Source organism: Microcaecilia unicolor, chromosome 3 (genome assembly GCF_901765095.1).
Source record: "Microcaecilia unicolor chromosome 3, aMicUni1.1, whole genome shotgun sequence".
NCBI classification, from domain to species: Eukaryota; Metazoa; Chordata; class Amphibia; order Gymnophiona; family Siphonopidae; genus Microcaecilia; species Microcaecilia unicolor.
In genome coordinates, this window is record NC_044033.1 from 385399159 (window position 1) to 385421884 (window position 22726).

The 22726-nt window shown below is 44.0% G+C and overlaps 2 protein-coding genes across 2 annotated transcripts in view; one reads left to right on the forward strand and one right to left on the reverse strand.

Annotated features, from left to right (window-relative positions):
• The window catches only part of CCDC25 (coiled-coil domain containing 25), an 87245-nt gene extending 78404 nt beyond the window's left edge, over nucleotides 1–8841 (reverse strand). The window contains exons 1-2 of the mRNA XM_030198670.1: nucleotides 8746–8841; nucleotides 3517–3564 (exon numbers count right to left, since the gene is read on the reverse strand). Of these exons, the coding sequence (XP_030054530.1) occupies nucleotides 3517–3564; nucleotides 8746–8770 (73 nt within the window). The 5' untranslated portion in view covers nucleotides 8771–8841. The remainder of the gene's footprint in view (nucleotides 1–3516; nucleotides 3565–8745) is intronic.
• Nucleotides 8842–8989: 148 nt separating this feature from the next.
• The window catches only part of ESCO2 (establishment of sister chromatid cohesion N-acetyltransferase 2), a 146292-nt gene continuing 132555 nt past the window's right edge, over nucleotides 8990–22726 (forward strand). Inside the window, exons 1-2 of the mRNA XM_030198671.1 lie at nucleotides 8990–9074; nucleotides 15891–15940. The gene's annotated coding sequence lies outside the window, so the exon portion shown is untranslated. The remainder of the gene's footprint in view (nucleotides 9075–15890; nucleotides 15941–22726) is intronic.

Here is a 22726-nt window from a genome sequence, read left to right on the forward strand (position 1 = left end):
CTGGGTCAGTCCGGGCAGAGGAAGCACACACAAGACCAGCGATCAGGGAGTCGTTGCACAACAGTGGCACTTAGTGGTCAGGTTTAAAGTTTCTAGATTAAGCTCTGGCTTATGACCCCAGGATGAGGACTGTCGCAGTGATAACTTGACTAAGTGGGTTAGGAAGGATTATAAAATAGGGGGGGAAAACGTCTTCAGGGAGCTGTGAATGAAGGCTCATGACACCAGATCCCAGTTGAGTCGCAGTTGGTAAAAATGTACTGACTGCAGCTTCAAAATAAAAAAAATGTACAATATATGGTAAATTTATCATTTTATACAAAATACTTATGTTTACCAGTACTGTAGATCAGGAAAAAGATATTATATTTACCAGTACTTTAGATCCAGAACAAAAAATTTAAAGCCTAATATCAATTGGAGTCAGAGTGAGTTGAAGGTTTGGTGTACTTACTCCACAGCCCTGGTTATATGTATTTCATTACAGAAGAGGGTGATGGATGGATGCATGGAACAGCCTCCATATTGAGGATAGTAAAGGCAAAACCAGTACTCAAATTTGAGAGAGCACATAGAAGGGAAACGGAGGATAAAGCTAGACTAAATAGGTCTTTCAACAGAAATGAAAAATGTCCAGACTACATGGGTCTGGCTTACCTACCACAGTGCTGCACCTCATTCCTGTCACAGGACAGGCAATGCTTATTTTTAATAGCAAGTTAAGAATGTACACTATATACCAACTAAAGAAGCAACCAGCTTAAAGAGTTATATGCTATTGAATATGCAGCAAGAAACTGATGAGCAGCATACCTTCATAGCCACTCTACTTCATGGAAATCTGTTTACTCAGAGGATGGGATGAGCTAAATATTCCATTTCCTATAATCACTCTCCTGCAGAATCTCCAACAATGCAATGACTTCACACCCACAAAGCTAATCCACCACATCTACAACAAGATAGACTTAAATGCTAATTATCAAAACAAATCTTAGTATGCGTCAAGTGTAAAAGGTCACAAAATTCTCCATCTCTAAATTAATGGTTCTCTAATTTAAGTATATGAAGAAAGCCAGAACCTAAATTACAAGGCTCCTCTGAAGTTATAGTTGGTAAATGCCAACGCAGTAATTTATTTTTAATAGCTGCGCACTAATGGCGACATTAGCACGTGGCCATTAATGCAAAAAAAGGGAAAATCAACCATTTTACTGCTGCAGTAATAATGGCCTTAGCGTGTGAGAAAAACCTGCGTAAGAATGCTCTTTGGGGCCACTCCATAATGCAGCTTAGTAAAAGGACCCCTAAAAAACATGCTGGTAGTGCCTTTTAGTAAATCTAGCTATCAGTGGTATAATACCTTACTGTTAATTCATTTAAAGGGAGTAATTTTATAACTTTCTTCTTGTATGTGATATCTTTATCATCTGTGGGCTTTCCAAATTTTAAAAGTAAAACAATGCATGTAATTTTACATGGAAAATCAGCCCAGTAAATTTACACCTGCTAATGTGCTCAGCTACTTTTTCTTTAAATACATGCATACTAGTTACACACCCCAGGAATACTTCTCAATACAGCAGCAAAAATATATATGAAATGATACTACGTATGTATTCTTTCAACAGATATGATGGGCAATTTTATAAAAACCCAGTACTGTCTGAGAATACAAATGCAACATGGACCAGCCACTAGCACTGCCTACTTCCTGTGTGAGGACCAATGTAGCAAGAACTTTCATTCACAGTCCCAGTAAGGGAATACGGATGTTGCAAAGACAGTTTTAACAGGCTAGAGGGACAGGGAACATCAATTATCACTGCTCCACATGATTGGACGAAGGGCTGGATGTAAGATGTTTGTCCCTTATTGTGCCATAAATGAGATCTAAGAGGGTAGGGTGAGGAGATTAATCTCCAAATATCACACAGCACTGTCCTAAAGCAAGGGCATCAGATTTCTGTTTAGAACAGTTAACTTTGTACCTTCAAAATTTACCATGCTATGCAGTTGCCTAGGTTTAAATTTAGGCTTTCTTTGGCTGCACATAGATAATTTTGAAGAGACCGGGATCCATGACCTCTTACTGAGAGCTGTTACTATGATGGTGGAACCAAGTGCAAAACAGTAGAGGAGACAAAAAAGAAGGAACATCTCGCAGATTTTGTCCAAATCCTCTTTATTGACTCTTAAAAAAAAAAAACCCACAGCAAAGAAGACCCGACACGACTGTTGCTTTTTTGGAAGAGTCAATAAAGAGGATTTGAACACCATCTGTGAGACGTTCCTTCTTTTTTGTCTCCTCTACTGTTTTGCACTTGGTTGCTTCATCCGTGGAGGTTTTTTCTTCTGTGACTGAGCTCCTAACTATGATGGTGGAGCCATAGGAGGAAGAGACAGCGAGAGAACAAAAAGTGGAAAACATCCTTCCTCCCAGAAAGCTGTAAAGGAAGATTCATAGTAGCAGAACCCTAGCTAGAAGGCCAAAGAGGTAGGACAACATTGCTAGGTTCACCCCAAAAAAGGAAACACTGGATCTAAATAACCAGGCATTTAGAAGAAAAGTACTGTAATAATTTTTAAACATCGATAGCACAAATAGCACATATTACAAAGTATACAAGTAAATTTGTTTTTACAACTCTTTTCAAAGCTTTGTAGCCCTACCAGAGATTAAGATTTGTGCCTGAGAACACATCATTCAGCATAGAGATCGAGAAGTAATTGTTCAGCTCAGTCAGGAATCCCAGAACTTTCAGTGATACATAACAAGTCCAAGGTATGACATTTAGGCACCCCGATAACTAAATTTTAGTACATGGCACCTAGCGTCATCTCAGGTTTGAAAAGAACTGTCTTTGGCAGCTCATATCCTGCTGAATAAAGTGGCGGCTGGCTCAAATAGAGGAGCTTTGGCCTGGAGTAACCCTGTGCTGCCAGGTAAGTTTTTTTTTTTTTATTTTAACAGGGGCGGGGGAGGGGGGGGGAGGCAAGGAAGCGAACAACTGTTCTGGGCCCCATGCTCCTGCAGCTTCCAGCCTCTCTCTGGCCCTGGAATAATCCACACTGGCCTGCGGGAGAAGAGCAGCAAGTCATCCCTGCACTTACTGCCTCCTCCTCTGTTGGCTCAATTTGCAGTTTGAATAATGTAGGGTTTTGTAGCCTCATGGGACCCACCAAATGCGGTTCACGCTTCACAAATAGCTTGCAGAGGAAGAGGCAGCTATAGGGAAAGAGGCCATGGAAAAAGTACTGCTCCCCTCCCATTGGCTGAAGGGGATGCTTGTGCAATGAGAGAGCCAAGGAATAACCAATGACCACAATGCCATAAGGAGGGGTAAAGGTGGAGAGCACCCACATCTCCTTAAGACAGCCCCCCTGCCACTGAACTCTGGAAACAGACACCTTAAATACTTTTCCAGCCTTAAACCAACAATTAAATGTTAACAAAATGTAGTAACAATAAATACAATTAAAAGTTGTAATAACTTACAGGAAATGAAGACTTACTTTCATATTTATCCTTTCCCATGTAAATAGTATAAGCAGGGGAAACAACTAAGAAAGGGAGATAAAAGAAAAAGCAAAACAGTCATACAGATGTGCATACATTTTATGCAAATAATAAAAAAAAAAGGTATCGCTAGGAGTCATGCTGGTCCTGGAGAAATCTGGAGTCTTGACAGGTTGGGATACCTTTTTAAAAGAGCAAAAACAAAACAACAACAAAAAAGTAGCACATGAGTTTGAGATCACAAAGTCCTTTCTTAAAAGGTATCACAACTTATCAAGACTACAAATAAAAACAGTTTTGCAGTATGCATCAGTCCCTCTCAGACATCTCTCCCACTTACTCAGTGTGTTGAGGAGCTATCAGGGTAACTAACTTCATTAACGTGAAAAGATCTGCTCATGTCAGAGCTCTTTATCTGGAAACTATTCAGTAATGTGCAAGTCATTTTAACAAACAGAACTACATAAGTTGTCTTGGAAATTACAGAAGCACTACAGAGAGACAGCTGAAAGGTATCTATATCTATCTTCTATTTTCTATCTATCTATATATATAAAAGGCAACCCCAACGTTCTGAAGCCTCCACGGAAGTTGAGGCGCCCGAGATATCCGGTGTGCCCTGGAGTGTCTGCACCGCCCTCGCGTCAAGACGTCATGACGTCGAGGGCGGAGCTATTGACACTCGAGGGCCGAAACGGCCCACAGCGAACAAGGCAAGTAGCTTCGAGGGACGGAGGGAGGGGGCCCCTTGCTAGCGCCCGTTTCATTCCGCTCAGAAACGGGCATTTTTTCCTAGTTACTTAATAAAGTTATAAATCGAGGGGATCTGGACAGCTCAAGGGGTTAGATTTTTTTTTTTTTTTTAATTACTGGTTTAAATTTAACGCTGCTCAGAAGTGATCAGAACTCAAGATCTAAAAGCTAGTCAGTGGCCATTAAAAAAAAAAAAAAGTGATCCTTACACAACTTATTCAAGAAAGTATGTGCTCACTTTACCAAAAACAGGCAGAATGGAGAAAGTCAAGCATGCTATACAACAACCAATATAAGAACTATGAATTACACCATATAAAAATGCCATTTCAGTTGCAAATACAGAACTTTCTTATGATTGTTCAGAGGAACAAAACAACAGTTTCTCTCTCTCTCTGTTATAAATTACTATGGGGGTCTATTAATAAAGCTTAGCTCAAGTTATCTGCAGCAGGGCCCATAGGAATAAAATGGGCCCTGCTGCAGATAACTCAAGCTAAGCTTTATTAATAGATCCCCTATATGAAGTGTGCTTGTGTCCCATTGCACCAAAGTTTCTTTCTTTTTTTTTTTAATTTTTTAATTTTATTTACTGCTGACTGCACAGAACCTGGGCGGGTAAGCTCCTGTGATTCTTTCCAACTTCTGGCTAGTAAGTGAATTCTGTGGAGAAACAACATTTTCTTTTGGATGCATATGTATATCATGATTTAATGCTAACAGTCTCCCTTGTCAAGAATCTTACATACTAAATACTAATGTTATGTTCACCAAGAGAGGTGGTCATTCAGTATTTATTTGCAAAACATATATGAGAATTGTCTGAACCCAACAGTAAATACTGGGATGTTTTTTTTTTTAATTTTCAACCCCATAGAATGTTGGGAAAAAAACATATACATGAGGGGTTGAAAGTGTCTATCCAACAGCAAAATAACTCTGAAACTGAATGCGACAGGACCAAATTTGGCTCCCCCCCCCCCCCCCCACACACACACACACAAAGGCCAGATGATACTATGGGATTCCAGGGAAACTATCCACCCCCATCCTGTTAGACTGCCACTGAAATGCTTTGATGTTTCACTTATATATATGGTCATTTGCTTATTTCCGATCTGACGAAGAAGGGCAACCTTCGAAAGTTAATCAAGAAATGTATTAAGTTATGTCCAATGAAAAAGGTATCATCTTATTTTCTTTCCCATGTTTTATTTCTATTGATTACAGGGAAACTAAGTTACTCCCCCTCCCAAAATGACCCAACACATTTTCATAGAAGAGGCAGTTCTAGCAATTAAAGCAGAACATCGATACACTGAAACAAAGCAATTAGGGAACTGCTCCTTCAAAAACTGCCCTTTCACTCACATCACCTGCTCACGCATGTGGAGGGGCATTTTCGATATGACGTCTAAGTCTGAGCTTGGACGTTTTGTAAAAAAACGTCCAAAATCTAAATATGAAAGAAGGTCCTCGAAAAAGAAAAATGTCTTTTTCTGAAAAATGATTTGGACGTTTTGTTTTATGGATGATTTGGAATTTTTTTTTTTTTGGGGGGGGGGGGGCGGGGGGGGTCCATTTTCGACCCCCCCCCCAAAAAAAAAAAAAAACATCCAAGTGCAAAACGCACAAAATCAAGCCATTGGGATGTAGGAGAAGCCAGCATTTTTAGTAGACTGGTCCCCCTGACATCCCAGGACAGCAATAGGGCACCCTAGGTGGCACTGCAGTGGACGTCATAAAATGCTCCCAGGTACTCATCTGACCATTGCTCCCTTACCTTGTGTGCTGAGCCCCCCAAAACCCACTACCCCCAACTCTACACCACTACCACAGCCCTTACGGGTGAAGGGGGCACCTATATGTGGAGAGAGTGGGTTTCTGGTGAGTTTTAGAGAGCTCACAGTTTCCTTCACAAGTGTAACAGGGGGAAGTAGGAGCCTGGGTCCACCTGTCTGCAGTTCACTACACCACTACTAGACTACTTCAAGGACCTATATGAGTAACATCTAATGTTTATTGTTTTTTCAAACTACAGGATCCATTTTTGATGTGACAGCAATTCATCATTATTGCAAGCTTTCATATAGTTCTCTCCACTAAACATTTGCTGTAACATAGTAACATAATAGAAGACAATAGTTAAAGACATCCATAATGCATCCAATCTGAACAAAAAGATAAACTCACAGTATATATATATGATATGATAGCATATGCATACTTGATCTGTTCTTGCCATTTTCAGGGCACAGACCGTATCTGCCCCAGCACTGGCTTAATTTTCAACTACTTAAGTTGCCATCAAAGCTCATTCCAGCCCAACCAGATCTGTCTAACCATAAGGTCACAGACAATAGAAGTACGCCTGCACTAGTCTTACTTCCCAACTACTAGATTTGTCACCTAAGCATGGTGAAGTTTTGCTTTGATTCCATTCTCTTCTATATAGAAATTCTTTATGTTTATCCCATGCATTCTTGAATTCCGTTATCTTTTTCATCACCATCACCTCCTGTGGGAGGGCATTCTAGGCATCTTCCCCCATGAAAAAGTATTTCTTGATATTATTCTTAAGTGTACCACCCCACAACCTCAATTTATGTTCTATAGTTCTACCACTTTTCCTTACTCACCTGTATGTTCCCTCTGTTTGATTAATGACCACCAGATAGTGCTCCTAGGCCCCAAGCAAGCCCAGTTAGAAACAACATGGCACTCTGCTTTTTATTTTGCTATTTTGCTGCCCTGCCTTATGGAATTCCCTCCCATTATATATTCACGTGGCATCATTGAAGAACTTCAAAATTGCGCTGAAAACGTGGCTTTTTCTTTCAACACTGACTCAGTTTAGGCTCTACTCTGGTTAGTAGTAATCTGCTAGTTGCTGGATCACTATGTTTCCCCTGTCTTAACCCCTATTCTACTTAACATTTTTTCTAAAGCGCTACTAGGGTTACGCAGCGCTGTACAGTTTAACAAAGGACATTTTGTTCCTGTCTCCTCTGCATGAGCTGGTCTTATATGTTTCATTATTCATTCCTATTAATATTTGTAGCTCCTTTCTTTTTCACCAAGCTCTGTGCTAAGTTCAATTTATTGTAAACCACTTTGATCTGCATATTAGTAAATTCTAATAAGTTTGTTTGTAATGTAATCTGTATCATATCACCCCTATCCCTCCCTTTGCTCTGGATATACATATTCAGGTCCTCTTTTCTCAGCCCTCAAAACTGAATACAATTAGCTACTGTTAGGTGTATAGCCTTCTATTGAAATATGCCATACCTCCCTGTGGTTGCTTTTAACAAATTTCATAATTCAAGTGGGATAATATATCTAACCATTCGATAGCAGTCATTTTACTATCTCTTCCACAACCCTGTACATCCTCCCTCCCAATCCGCACCCCTCCCTATACCTTTAGAAGGTGGAGGCAGGAGCAGCAGCTCCTGCCTGAAACAAAATGGTGGTGCCCAGGCCCTGCCCAGAGCATTCTGAGATGCACTGGGTAGGGCTAAACACTATATAAGGTGTTTTTTTTTTCCTTACAGTGCCTAGTCCTGCCCCGTACATCCCATAATGCACTAGGTGGGGGGGAAGGGGTCCAGTTCACTAGGCCACCAGAGAAAATAAAAAATAATTTGGGGAGGGCCGGGGGGGGGGGTGTCAGGGTCCATTGCACCACCAGGGAAATTAAGAAAATTTTTGAAATGGGAGAGGTTCACAATGGGGTGGGGGCAAGAGGTAGGAAGCACAAGCAGGCAGCCTTTTGCAGCTGCCTACTTGTGCTTCCCTCCTCTCCAACAGCTCCAAAGCAGCCTAAAAATTTCTCCTTAAATTACACTGCTCTGGAACTGTGCATCCCACAGAATACCCATTAGAATACTAATAGGCTCATTGTAATACATTTGCATGGGGGTCTGGGTGGCTGCTAAACAGTACTCATTAGAGCCACAGCAAACCCATTTGTGCTTTACTAGCTACCTGATCGCTTGCTTTAGACTAGCCAGAACCAGTCTAAATTAAACGTTAATAGCATAGTAAGCTTTGTGCATCTGACTTTAAGAGAACATTTAGTAACGCTCCTTTCAAACTGCCTCTCCAGATCAGAAAAGTGCACAGAAAGCACACACAGGGAATGAGAATTGAAAAACTAAGATGATTCAAAGTGCAGACGACCAGCAACCGCTACACCCCCGGCAGTGAAGTAACTCCTTCCTAGCTCATGACACCTTTGCGTTTGACTAAGAGCCATAGGGAGCTTCGGAACCTCATAATCTTTGGGGGGGGGGGGGGAGCTGTGTCCTTTTTCTAGAGCCATATGGTAACTGTAGGCATACTGAGGTTTCGGAAGCTCAGTTCCTTAACATAAACTAATCCCAAGTGGCACAGCTCACTCAACACGAAAGTAACGCGACCATTAAAAAATAAAAAGGAACAAGTCTTTCGTCTCGCTCCCCGCTTACCATTGCTCAAGAAGTAAAACACCATCTCTCCAGCTAGCGGCACTAGGAGGAGCCACGCTCCGGAAGTGACAACATAGACGCCACTACGCAGAGGATACAAGACGAAGACGTTTCGCCGCGCCACCGCCGTACAACTCGTTAGCCGGAAGTTGGAAAAAAAAAAAAAAAAAAAGAGGCACGGTACTACCCCGCCCAATACAACTTTTACCGCTTCAGATTGGAACACTTATCCTGACGTCACATTGGAGATTTTGCGCGCCAGTTTTGAATGTTATTTGGCGGCGATGAAGATGGTGGTAATACTGTTTTAGAGAGTGAGCGATTGCGAGGTGAGTATATTTATGTCAGCTTAGTCCTGTTTGAGAAACCTAGGGTGAGTTCTGTACTGGTGTAGAAGAAGAGGGTTTGAGGTGTTTATACACCACGATCCCGAAAAGTTTCACCGAGATCCAAAGGGCGGCCTATTTTCATGCACTGCTACTGGAATATAAATCTGTAAAGATGTAACTTTCACTTGCAAAACAATACAGAACTCACAATACAAAATGGTATTTTAAGTTGCATGTAGTCTTTCTATAGCTCACGCTGCAACTGCCTTTGATTTTCCTGTTAACGCTTGACGGGGTTGGCAGCGGCGATTTCTGCCGAGTATCCAACCCGAAGTGTTCTTTGAACTTGCTATATAGTCCCTCCTCCTCTTGCAACTGGAGTAGCTACTAGAGATGGCTGCTGGCCCGATCGGTACTATATTAAGAAAATTACTGCTAACTGATAAAAACAAAACAAATAAGTGCAATCCGCTTAAGTGCAAGGGTCTGGGACCAAAGAAATGCATGCAGTTAACCGGAGCGTACACCTTCTATACTTATCCCCTAATCACTTCCTTCTTACTTTCCTTTTGTAATCTCTGCACCTTACCAATAACTATAACTGATAGCCTGGAATGACAATGTAATAATAAAATTATGTAAGCCACATTGAGCCAGCAAATAGGTGGGAAAATGTGGGATACAAATGCAATAAATATTATACGTACAGTATACAGTCTCCCTTAACTGACATTAGGCTTACTTGAAGTAATCAGTTATAGTCCTCTGTACACTAATGGGTCTGTGAGTTCCATAGACTATGTCTGCCAGACAGTAAAAACTGTCATAGCATTGACATCCAGTGGCCTTCAGATAGGCCCGCACGGTGTTGAGACTTTCCAGTGCTCTTGCAGAAGTGACAGGTGGAGGTTGTTGAATTTCGTCAGCATGTGCCTCGCTGCTCATTTCATCCTCTGTTTCATCATCAGCCGTTGTTGCCTGCGTGTAGGCGCATATCTGAACATCAGTGCTGTCGTCAGCTGTTTGTAGATCGTAATCAACAGCTATGTAGCATTGAAACTTCAGTAACACTGGCTGGGATGTCAATAACCTGTTCATCTGACACGTTTGCAACAGCTGCATCTGTTTCGTCCCTCTCCACATCCTTAACAAAGCTTGCCCGCTTGTAGCAGTTCACAATGGTTGCCTGTGTAACATGATTCCAAGTTTCTTTCTGCATATGTAGGGAATCCAACAGTGATAGATTACGAGCCAGTTCAACAGCACGTTTTTCCTTGCCAGTCTGGTCATCCATAACACTCATCAGATGAAGTAGCACAAGAGCCCGATAATGTTGTTTGAAATTGGCTATTATGCCCTGATTCATAGGTTGGATCAGTGAGGTAGTGTTTGGTGGCAGGAACACCACCTTGACATTAGACAGCCTGACATCATCCCTGTGTGCAGCACAATTATCACAAAGCAACAAAATCTGACGCTTTTGTGCCCGCATTCTAGTTAACTTCTTTAGCCACTGCTTCCAAATTTCCCCAGTCATCCATGAATTTGCGTTAGCCTCGTATGACACAGGAAGTCGCTTAACTTTCTTGAAGCAACGGGGCTGTTTGCTCTATCCAATGACGAGTGGGTCCAACTTCTCACTCCCATCCATATTGCAGCAAAGGAGGATTGTCAGTCGGTCCTTCGACGTTTTACTTCCTGTAGTTTCGGCATGTTTGAATGCAAGTATTCCAACAGGAATCGCTCGCCAGTAGAGACCGTTTTTGTCAGCATTGAAAATGTCACGAGGTGCAAACTCGTTCAAGATGGTAGGAAGAACTGAAACAACCCAATTTTCAGCACCAAAGTCATCAACGTCTTCTTTTTCAGCATACTGTTTCTTGAATTTTATGTTGTTCCACTCCTTCCATCTTTCCAACCATCCAACAGTGGCTTTGAATTCAGTTAGTCCAAGACTTTCAGCTAGCTGGTTAGCTTTCTCCATAAGCAGTGGACCACTGACAGGAAACTGTCTGCTCCTGACTTGAGAAAAACACCGAAGAAAAGCATCTTCTACCGCCTCAGCTTTTCCCTTCCGTTTCCGTTGTGGATTTGTATTGTTTTGCCAGTCTTCCAGAAGCTGGTCTTTCTGCTTCAAGACATGTGAAATTTAACTGGGATTGACACCATATTCTTTAGCAATAGATGCTTGACTTTCTTTGTTTTCTAATTTTTTAAGAACTTCTATTCGTTCAGCCAGTATTAGTCTTACAGTTCTGCCGCGACGACAACGATCCCAGCGTACACTCTTAACAACATTCTTTTGCTTATTCTGCCTGTGGCAGCTAAAAGGGCGGTAAATTTGAAATCTCGTTGGTTGTCACGCGCCAATCGGCTTCCATATTCCGTGCACGTGCTTACGCGGAGTCTTCCCTGCAGAGGAGTGGTCTTAAACCATACATGTAAGCGAATCTTGCACTTATCAGTGGTGCGCTAAACCGGTTTGGCCCCATAGAAATTGATGGCATCAAAAATGGGACCAAAGTACGGCATGTGGTTAAACAGAGCATGCGCTTATCCGACGTGCACTTAAATGGATTGCACTGTATATGGTGACACCTTGTGGCTGAAAAACTTATGGAGTGATCTTTTTCTAAAGATTAAGCACTAAGGCTGCATTTCTGATGTAGGTTGTGAAAACTGTAAAGCTGTTTCTCTGAGGACAAGCAGGCCAGGTTTTTCTCATGTGTGGTTGATGTCATCCATGGAGCTTGGTGCGGAAACGCTGCCCAGTGTAATATTTCTTTAAGAGCTTGAGACAAACTTCCACCCAACTTGGGGGCGCTGGATGGGATTAGGCTGCATCCGTGGTGAGGGGAAGATGCATTTGAAGTGACTCCTCTCAGAACCATTATTATTTGTGATATTTTTGGTGGCTTCCCTCGTGGGATACACTTATTTTTCCTCTGGGATTTATTTTTGTTTCCCATATCTTCTTAGTTGAAATTTTGCCTTTTTTTAAGTTTTCTTATTTTATTTACTGCTCACAAAGTCTTCTTAGGCCTGAGCTTCAGCCGAAACGACCTGTTTTTCTAAGGTGAGCTTTCCCCTTTTTTTCCTCTCGCCATTGAGTCATTTGATTTAGCCACGGCTGTTTTCCCTTCCATGTCATCAAAGGATTCCCAGTAACTTCAGGCGCTCTGCTCAGTGCAACGAAACTATCTCTGGGGCTGATACCCATTCCTGGTGTATCCAGTGTTTGGGGCCAGACCATAACCATCTAAACTGTATTTTTTGTTTGCTTATGCAGAAAGAAACACAGAAGCTCAACGAAGCTCAGAAAAAGAAGATTTTTGGAGCCAGGTCCCAATCATCAATATTATTATTGACCTTGGCACCTACATTGGGAACATCGGTTCCTATGGCTACCAGACCTGTATCTAAACCCTGGAAGTGGTCGACCTTCAAGTGGGTCACCACTTGCCTCAATGCCAACTGCTGAACAGAACCCCTGGGACTGGTTAGCATCTGACCCGACACCAAGGAGGTGTATGGATTTGATGCCATCCTTGTTGGCACCAAGGGGTCTCGTGGTCTCGATGCTCGAAGGCCAAGAAACATAAGCATCGGTCCCCCTTCGCACATGGTGCTGGGAGTTTTGGGGCATCTATGCAGTTTGTACCCAAGAAGTGTCGGCACCAGGAGGAGCACCCCCCCTCTATTCTGAGGTGCCTTTGTGCAGGTAGCCGAGATTCAGTACTCAAGACAACACAAACAACTCTGCAAGCTGTCTCAGAGCTGACACCCCAGCCGTTGCTGATGTCAGCCCTTGATGAACAGATTAGGGTACTTGGCAGGGCTTTTACATGTGCAGAGTTCATTGGCACAGAGGGTGCTTGCACCAGCCATGACTCTATCACAGTCTGCCCCACTAGGCCCTCAGCCTGTGGTGCGGTCACCAACGCCGGTACCAAAACCAGCTCATGTGGGTACTCCCTTGACGTCTGTGGAGGAAGCTTCTCCAGAATCTAGAGGAGAGCCTGCATCTAGGCACAATTCCAAGCATGAACATAGTTCCTTTCGTTCAGAGCAGATACAGTCTCAGCTCTCTCCCATGTGGAGTTTTTCACTGAGTCTGTTTCAGACCATTCATGGGTGTCTGGTGAGGACCCACAGTACTTCTCGTAGGAGGAGTCCTATGGAATACTATCAGAAACCCTCTCCACCAGAGAGGAGGCGTAGATCTCCACCTGAGAATCTCTCCCTTGTTAAGCAAATGTTTGAGGTTCTGGATTATGACTCATCCTAGAGAGGCTGCGACTATCTCTTTTCATAAGATCGTGCATGACGTTCAAGTGAAGAATTGGGAGTCCCCTCTGTCCCAGTACTCCCTAAAAAGATTGACACCATGTACTCGATTCAGAGTGCACTTGGTTTTGATAGACTGTAATTGCCTCATCATTCCTTGTTAGTTGAATCTGTGAAATGAGCCAGAAGTACAAGGGACTTTGCTTTGGCACCCCCAGGCAGAGAAACTCGAACACTGGACTCTTGGGTGTAAGCTGTATCGGGCCTCAATGCTCATCTCCTGCATTCAATCATACCCGCTGTACACAAGCCTCTACTTGCGGTCCTTGGTGCACAGTATGACTGATTTGGCAGACAATCTCTCTCCGGAGCAGGCTGAGTCCTTTTGCCAGTTGGACAAAAAGCAGAAGGTCTGTCGTAAATTCCTGGCCAGGGGTGCATTTGACACTTTTGATATAGTGTCCAGGATCTCTGCACAAAGTGATGAGCAGACTTTCATGGCTGCATATCTTTGACTTGGACCCAGCGGTCCAGCAGAGGTTGGCGGAGAAGTAATCCTTTTGGAGAGAAGGTGGAAGAGGTCACGGACCTAATAAAAAAAAACAATGGCTCCTCCCAATTTTTTTTTTTTTTGTGGGTGCACTGACTTGGACTTGGGTCTCAGGCTCAATATGATATGGGACCATATGTTCTCAGCTATTTGATGTACATTACATAAACTGTGATAAACAAATCTGGTTGCACTGTTCTTTGCTATAGGTTTTCTGTAGCCAGAGGTAAGGGGGATTGGGAGGGGTCAAGATATTTTAGGTTGGCCTGGTGGGTGTGGTATCATTTCCTTGGATGGGAGACTGATTTGAGTGGCGTGTGGTCAGCATTCTTTGGGAGAGGAGGATGGGGGGCGGATAAAACGGGCAGGGGAGGTGGGGACTTGTGCTGAATCCACCCTTGTGGGGGATGGAGGAAATGAGCATATACTATCGGGAGGGAATGAGGAGAGAGGAGTATACCATTAGAAGGGGAACAGGACATTGTAGTGGGGTCTTGGAAGGTGAATGGTCTCAATAATGCAGGGAAACAAATAGAATTTAAAGAATTGGGGAGGCTCAAGTGGGGTGTTATATTTTTATATGGAACACATTTAAAGTTGAGAGATGCTCATCTATTGAGGCATCAGGTTTATGGAGAGGTTATGGTTCATCAGGAAAAGGGAGGTGCTCGCTCAGGTGGGGTGGCAATTCTTGCCTCTCACAAACATTCCGAGGGCTGTTGCTTGGCAATTCGGGGGTTCTGTCAGAGGAGAGAAATCGCCTTCATTAACCTGTATGCTCCCAACTCTGGGCAGGCAAACCTCCATCTGTGTCTGGTGACCTCAATGTCATCCTTAAGCAGCTGATGAAAGCTCCATTGAGCCACTGGATTCCTGTCCACTTGAGTACTTGACCTGGAAGGCCTTGTCTTTGGTTGTAGTTAGTTCAGCTCGCAGGGTTAGTGAGATTCAGGCCCTAGTAGTGGATCCACCTTACACATTCATCACAACAGAGTAGTTCTCTGCACACACCCTAAATTCCTTCCTAAGGTGGTGTCGAGGCCATCTAAATCAGTCATCCTTCTAACATTCTTTCCAAAGCCTCGCCCATCCTGGTGAAAGCACACTGCTCACATTGGACTGCAAGAGAGCATTGGTCTGTTATCTAGAGCAGACTAGGCTCTATAGACAGTCCACCCAACTTTTTGTTTCTTTTGATCCCAACAGGATGGGGGTTGCCATCGATAAACATACAGTTTCGTGAGAACCATGTCAGCGTTGGTAGCCCGTTCAAGGTCATCCTCCATTGAAGAGATTTGCAAGGCTACAACGTAGTCATCAGTTCACACGTTTATATCCCACTACTGCCTTGAGCAAGATAACTGACATGGCAGTTGGTTTGGGCAGATAGTCTTGCAGAATTTGTTTGGGGTCTAGAATCCAACCTCCGAGGGCCGTTTTATTCTGCTCCAGGCTGCACCTCCACAACAGTGTATATATGTTTTCAGGTTATTTGATTTTTTTCAGACTCGCTGCGAGTTCCAATTGTCTTAATGTTGTTTTTGGTGAGTCTGATAGCTATGGGATCCTACATGTGAGAATAACCTGTCCTACTTTTCGGAGAAAGTGAAGTTACTTATCAGTAGCAGGTATTCTCCGAGGACAGAAAACCAATTATTCTCAGATAACCTCCCACCTCCCCTTGAAGTTGTCTCTTTTTAGCTATATTGTTGTACTAATGGTCCCATGCTGGCGAGTCGGGTGGGAAGGCATCCACATGTGTGGTAGGAGTGCTACCTCAAAGAAATATGTTGGGCAGCATTTACACACTGGGATCTGTGGATGACGTCACCCACATGTGAGAATAATTGGCCTATTGTCCTCGGAGAATACCTGCTACAGGTAAGTAACTTTGCTTTATAGCTATTCTGCATGCTGTTTTAGTTTGTAATTTGTCAATTTCTATTTTGTATTATTAATCTTTTTATTCTTTTATTTAGGGCTCCAGTTCGATTAAAATTTGTAATCGAGATTAATCGTGTGACTCGAGGTATGTTGTTTGTTTGTTTGTTTTCTTTCCCTCACTTCAGCTCCTTGTGACTCTGGGCAGTGGAGGGCTAAGTGAGCTGCCAAGAGTCACAAGGAACTGCAGTGGTGGGGGAAAAAAAACCCTTTTAATCGCTTGATTAATTGTGATTAAAATTTTAAATGAAAATGTAGCTCTTATTTGCAGCAGGGCCCATAGGAATAAAATGGGTTAGGAGGTAGATAACATACACTAATCTTTAGTAAAAGACCCTCTTAGGGGCCGATGGTCAAAGCTGCGCACTGAAAGGCCCACAATGCAACAGCATTGCAAAACCTAGCACTGTGATGCTTTAAGCAAATGATACTTAAATTTTTTACGTGGTGAAATCATGGCTAGTGGGGGAAGGAGCGTGCCCAACACATGCACACAGGTTTTGCTGTAAGCGCGGCTCTTCTGTACACGCATAGATAAAAATAGAAGTGTTAGCATACATAAGCGCTTATTCTTCAGCACCTAAATAATGAGCCTCATAAATATTACAATGCAAGGCTCATATTTAGGTGCAGAAGAACAGGTGTGGATGTGTGTTTTTCTTTGTTTCGCTCAGTCACATGCACATGTTTGTTACTTCCCATCTGCCTTTAAAATTTGCAAGAACCTCCTTCCGCTTGTGAAAGGAGACAAAACCGGCAGTTCAGTCTGAAAAATTGACAAGAAATCCTTTCCACAAAATCTTCACCACTGCCCTTGACCTGGCAAAACATTTTGGGCATCAGAAGCCATCATTTCCTTCTGTGCATTGTAGCACTTCAGCCTGAGCATTGCAAAGGAATATGTACTGATCTCGTTAACATCCATTTTAATATATTTAATCACAATTTGTGGCCATCTTTACTGCGCAGGTTATCTCCTGCACTCGAGCCCTTTGAGCATTCAGTGCACAATGTGCATGCAAACCCAGTGTTAACCACATGTTTATACTCACGATAGCTTTGAGCATCGGCCCCTTAGTTTGTTATAGATTCCTGTGCTAGCTATCCTGGCTGTCCAGATCTACAAATCTATCTATGTAAGGAAAGAAAAAAATAATAATCTAGCACTGGATCAACCCCTTATGGCTTATTTTAGGATGAGGTGGAACTCATCAGAGTGGAAGCAACTTTTGGTACTGGCCCTCACCCTGAAGTCCTGTGCTTCTTTGCATAATCTATTTCCCTGAATAGTGGAGTATGTAATGCTGTGTGCTGAAAGTCTTTTTAAAATGTCTCCTTCTTGACACTTGTATTTTAATATTGTTTGTAGTTTTAGTTCTTACATGGGTCTTCTATTTACCCTTTTATCCCCTTGCTTGATAATCCCAATAAATAAATAAACCTATTAAAAAAAATAGGTACAATAGTATAATAAATCCTTCTGATTAGCAGGATAAAGGAAGGGCAGTAGGGCACAGTCCTACCAATTATAACAGAAAGATATAGCAAAGAAATGTCTTCATAATCATAGTGGAACAGTGTGACAGAGTGTCTTCCTGTAACTATAGAAACAGAGGAGGGATAGGACAGTGGAGGTGGATTGTGTGTGTGTGTTTTGTTTTTTTTTTTCTTTTTAAATCATATTATTAAATGGAGTGGGTAGTCACCACAGGCCTGTTCCGGAATGTTAGCTCTGGCTGCAGGTGGTTGCCAGGTAAATCCCTGACACCCTTCACTACGCCTGGACATGAGGAGTAAGACAAGAGACAAGGCTGCTGCTCCAGGAAGGGCAGGTTGTTCACCTCTACTTGTCCCTCACCAGCAATGCCGCTCACATGGTCCAGATGTGTAGGAAAATGGGCTTTGAGTGTCTGAGAAGGATGCACATTTCTGTTTCAATACCCCATGCTGACCTTGTAATTCATCTCTTCAGTTTGGCTACTGACTTCCTATCCCCTTCTGTGATTTCTGGCATGGGAAGAGTCTTTGATACCAAGATTAGAATTACACCAAAAGTTGCCCATCAGCCTTATTCAGAAATATCTGACCCATCACTCTTTTCCCTGGGGTTTGTTCTAGAATCTCTGCCATTCATTTTGAGGTGGGGGGGGGGGGGGGAGGGAGAAGAGCCACAGAGAGAGAGAGGGAGGGAGGGAGGCGCTGGGCGGTGGAAATCACAGGAGGGGGGGGGGCGTGGAATTCGGACGGCATGGGACGACAGAGGGGGAGGGGGTCCTGGGACGACATAGGGGGAAGGGGCGGTCCTGTAACTCCAACAGGAGATAGGGTCCTGTAACTGTAAGGGGAGGGGGGTCCTGAAACTCGAAGGGGAGGGGGGGCATGGAACTCGGAGGGGAAGGGGGCTCGAACAAGGCTGCTGCTCCAGGAAGGGCAGGTTGTTCACCTCTACTTGTCCCTCACCAGCAATGCCGCTCACATGGTCCAGATGTGTAAGAAAATGGGCTTTGAGTGTCTGAGAAGGATGCACATTTCTGTTTCAATACCCCATGCTGACCTTGTAATTCATCTCTTCAGTTTGGCTACTGACTTCCTATCCCCTTCTGTGATTTCTGGCATGGGAAGAGTCTTTGATACCAAGATTAGAATTACACCAAAAGTTGCCCGTCAGCCTTATTCAGAAATATCTGACCCATCACTCTTCTCCCTGGAGTTTGTTCTAGAATCTCTGCCATTCATTTTGAGGTGGGGAGGGAAAAGAGGTGTGGCTCAGCTCTGGAGGCTATTTGCCATGCTGTCTCATCGCCTTCCAGGAGAAAAGCTGCAGGGGTGGGCCTTCCCTGGCTCTTAGAAGATTTTTGGTGGTTACTCTTTTACCTTGGACAAGAGGTAGACTAAGAGGCTCATTTTCAAAGCACTTAGACTTACAAAGTTCCATAGGTTACTATGAGGCTCATTTTCAAAGAAAAAAAAGTCCAAAAAGTGGCATAAATATGCTTTTGGACATTTTTCTCAGAAAAACGTCCAAACTGGTATTTTTGAAATCAATTTTTAGACAGCCTATATAATAATTTGCACCTCCGTCTGGATGCCTGGGTTCGTAACACAGTTCCCATTGGTCCGCCCTGGGGATGACGTCACAGGGCCGACCAATGGGAAGTGAGAGGGAAGGGAACCCAGCACCAGCCACCGGAGGTGAGTAAAGAATCCTCCCTCCCTCCTTCCACTCCTGTCCGTCCAAGTTCCACCGCCCAGCGCCTCCCTCCCTCTCTCTCTGTGGCCTCCGAGTGCAAGCAGGACGTGTGCTGCTGCCCCTGCCCTTCGTAAGTGCCGGCTGTTCTTTAAAACTTTTTACCTCTTGCTCGGCCGGCAACAGTGAAGTCCAGCACACACGAACGCCGCTTCAGACTGCCTTCGCTTTCGCTTCTGTTTCAGCTGTGCCTCTGGTCCCGCCCTCATTTCCTGTTTGCGGAAGGGTGGGACCAGAGACACAGCTGAAACAGAAGCGAGAGCGAAGGCAGTCTGAAGCGGCATCCATGCGTGCTGGACTTCACTGTTGCCGGCCGAGCAGGAGGTAAAAAGTTTTTTTTTTTTTTTTTTTAATGTTTTTATTAACTTTTTCCTTTAACATTGCATAACAGCATTGTAAACAGCACAATATTCTAGTCATCAGGGAGTTAAAAAGTTTTAAAGAACAGCCGGCACTTACGAAGGGCAGGGACAGCAGCACACGTCCTGCTTGCACTCGGAGGCCACAGAGAGAGAAAGAGGGAGGGAGGCACTGGGCGGTGGAAATCAGAGGAGGGGGGCGTGGAACTTGGACGGCATGGGACGACAGAGGGGGGAGGGGCGGTCCTGTAACTCCAACAGGAGATAGGGTCCTGCAACTGTAACTGTAAGGGGAGGGGGGTCCTGAAACTCGAAGGGGAGGGGGGCATGGAACTTGGAGAGGAAGGGGGCTCGAACTTGGAGGACAGAGAGGGATGGACGAACAGGGGTGTGGAACTCCAAAGACAGGGGTGCAGGGAACTCCCGGGGGGGGGAGGGAGCCCTTGCGCCTCTTTCATTTCACACAGAAACGGGCCTCTTTTACTAGTTTTTCTATAAGTTCATCAGAAGTGCGTTCAAATCACAAGGGGTGTGTCGTGTGGGATCTGAACGTTCCTATCTCTTGGACGTTTTTCTGCCATAATGGAGCAAAACAAAACCGTCCAAGACTAAAACTAAGACGTTTTGAGCTAGACCTTTATAACAAATAAGGCACAAAAATGTGCCCTAAATGACCAGATGACCACTGGAGGGAATCGGGAATGACCTCCCCTTACTCCCCCAGTGGTCACTGACCCCCTCCCACCCCCCCAAAGAATGTGATTTAAACACATTTCTTACCAGCCTCTATGCCAGCCTCAGATGTTATACTCTGGTCCATTAGAGCAGCATGCAGGTCCCTAGAGTAGTATAGTGGTGGGTGCAGTGCACTGTAGACAGGTGGATTCCCCTACCTGTTACTACTACTACTACTACTACTTAACATTTCTAGAGCGCTACTAGGGTTACGCAGCGCTGTACAATTTAACAAAGAGAGACAGTCCCTGCTCAAAGAGCTTACAATCTAATAGACAAGTGAACGGTCGGTCCAATAGGGGCAGTCAAATTGGGGCAGTCTGGATTCACTGAACGGTAAGGGTTAGGTGCCGAACGCAGCATTGAAGAGGTGGGCTTTAAGCAAAGACTTGAAGACGGGCAGGGAGGGGGCTTGGCGTAAGGGTTCAGGAAGGTTGTTCCAAGCATAGGGTGAGGTGAGGCAGAATGAGCGGAGCCTGGAGTTGGCGGTGGTGGAGAAGGGTACTGAGAGGAGGGATTTATCCTGTGAACGGAGGTTTCGGGCGGGAACGTAAGGGGAGATGAGGGTAGAGAGGTAGTGAGGGGCAGCAGACTGAGTGCATTTGTAGGTAAGAAGGAGAAGCTTGAATTGAATGCGGTATCTGATCGGAAGCCAGTGAAGTGACCTGAGGAGAGGGGTGATATGAGTATATCGGTTCTGGCGGAATATGAGACGTGCAGCAGAGTTCTGAATAGACTGAAGGGGGGATAGATGGCTAAGTGGGAGGCCGGTGAGGAGTAAGTTGCAGTAGTCCAGGCGAGAGGTAATGAGAGCGTGGACGAGAGTTCGGGTGGTGTGTTCAGAGAGGAAAGGGCGAATTTTGCTGATGTTAAAGAGGAAGAAGCGACAGGTCTTGGCTATCTGCTGGATATGCGCAGAGAAGGAGAGAGAGGAGTCAAAGATGACTCCGAGGTTGCGGGCAGATGAGACGGGGAGGATGAGGGTGTTATCAACTGAGATAGAAAGTGGAGGAAGAGGAGAAGTGGGTTTTGGTGGAAAGACGATAAGCTCGGTCTTGGACATGTTCAGTTTCAGGTGGCGGTTGGACATCCAGGCAGCAATGTTGGATAAGCAGGCCGATACCTTTGCCTGGGTCTCCGCGGTGATGTCTGGTGTGGAGAGATACAGTTGGGTGTCATCAGCATAGAGATGATACTGGAAACCATGAGATGAGATCAGGGAGCCCAGGGAAGAGGTGTAGATTGAGAAGAGAAGGGGTCCAAGGACCGATCCCTGGGGAACACCAACAGATAAGGGGATGGGGGTGGAGGAAGATCCATGAGAGTGAACTTTGAAGGTGCGGTGGGAGAGATAGGAGGAGAACCAGGAGAGGACAGAGCCCTGGAACCCAAATGAGGACAGTGTGGCAAGAAGTAAGTCATGATTGACAGTGTCAAAAGCGGTGGTGGAAACTGTGAGCCCGCCAAAACTCACCAAAAACCCACTGTACCCACATACAGGTGCCCCCTTCACCCATAAGGGCTATTGTAGTGGTGTACAGTTGCGGGTAGTTAGTTTGAGGGGGGGGGGCTCAGCAGATAAGATAAAGGAGCAATGGTAAGATATGTACCTGGGAGCATTTATTTGAAGTCCACTGCAGTGCCCCTTAGGGTGCCTCATTGCTCTCCTGAGATGTCTGTGTGGCCAGTTTATTAAGAATGCCGTCTCCTCCTATATCCCAGTGGCTTGATTTTGTGCGTTTTTCAATTGGATGTTTTTTCTCCAGAAATGGACCAAAGAGATAAACACAGAGCACAAAACCTCTAGCAAATAGCTATTTTTGAAAAATAAAAAATAGGCGTTTTTCTGTTTTGAAAATGGCCATTTTCCCCACTTGAATTTTGGACGTTTTTAGCAAAATGTCCAAAGTTGGATACAGACGTCATATCAAAATGCCCCTTCATGTAACTTTGTAATTCTAAATGCTTTGAAAATACACCTCAAAGCATGTATTAGACTATGACCAAGAGAGGCTGTTTAGGCTGCTGACAGATGGAGAGTGAATAGTTCCCCCTTCACTACCCCATAACTGAAAGTTCTGTAAGCATGAGAAGAAGGTTGATGGTTTCTCACCTAGTTTCACAGTGTTCTCCTCAGGACCTTTGAATGGGTGCATCACCTAGCTAATTTTACTGACCATCTGCCTAACTTAACAAAAAGTTTATAATACTGTGCATTACTCCCCTGCCTCTACTCAGATACTTCTTCATGCTACCCAGCTTTCAAAAATGTTTGGGGAGAACTCTATCCAGTATGCTGTCTCTGGAGCTGATGATATCAAGTAACCAGATCTAGTTCTTACTCTTTCCAAAAGTACAGGGACTAGAGAACACACAAAATTATTAATTCAGAGAAAATATTTCTTCAATTAGTGTGGTATTAGGCTCTGGAATTCATTGCCAGAGAATGTGGTAAAAGCAGTTAGCGTAGCAGGGTTTTAAAAAGGTTTGGATAAGTTCTGGGGAAAAAAGTCCTTTAAACCATTATTAAAAT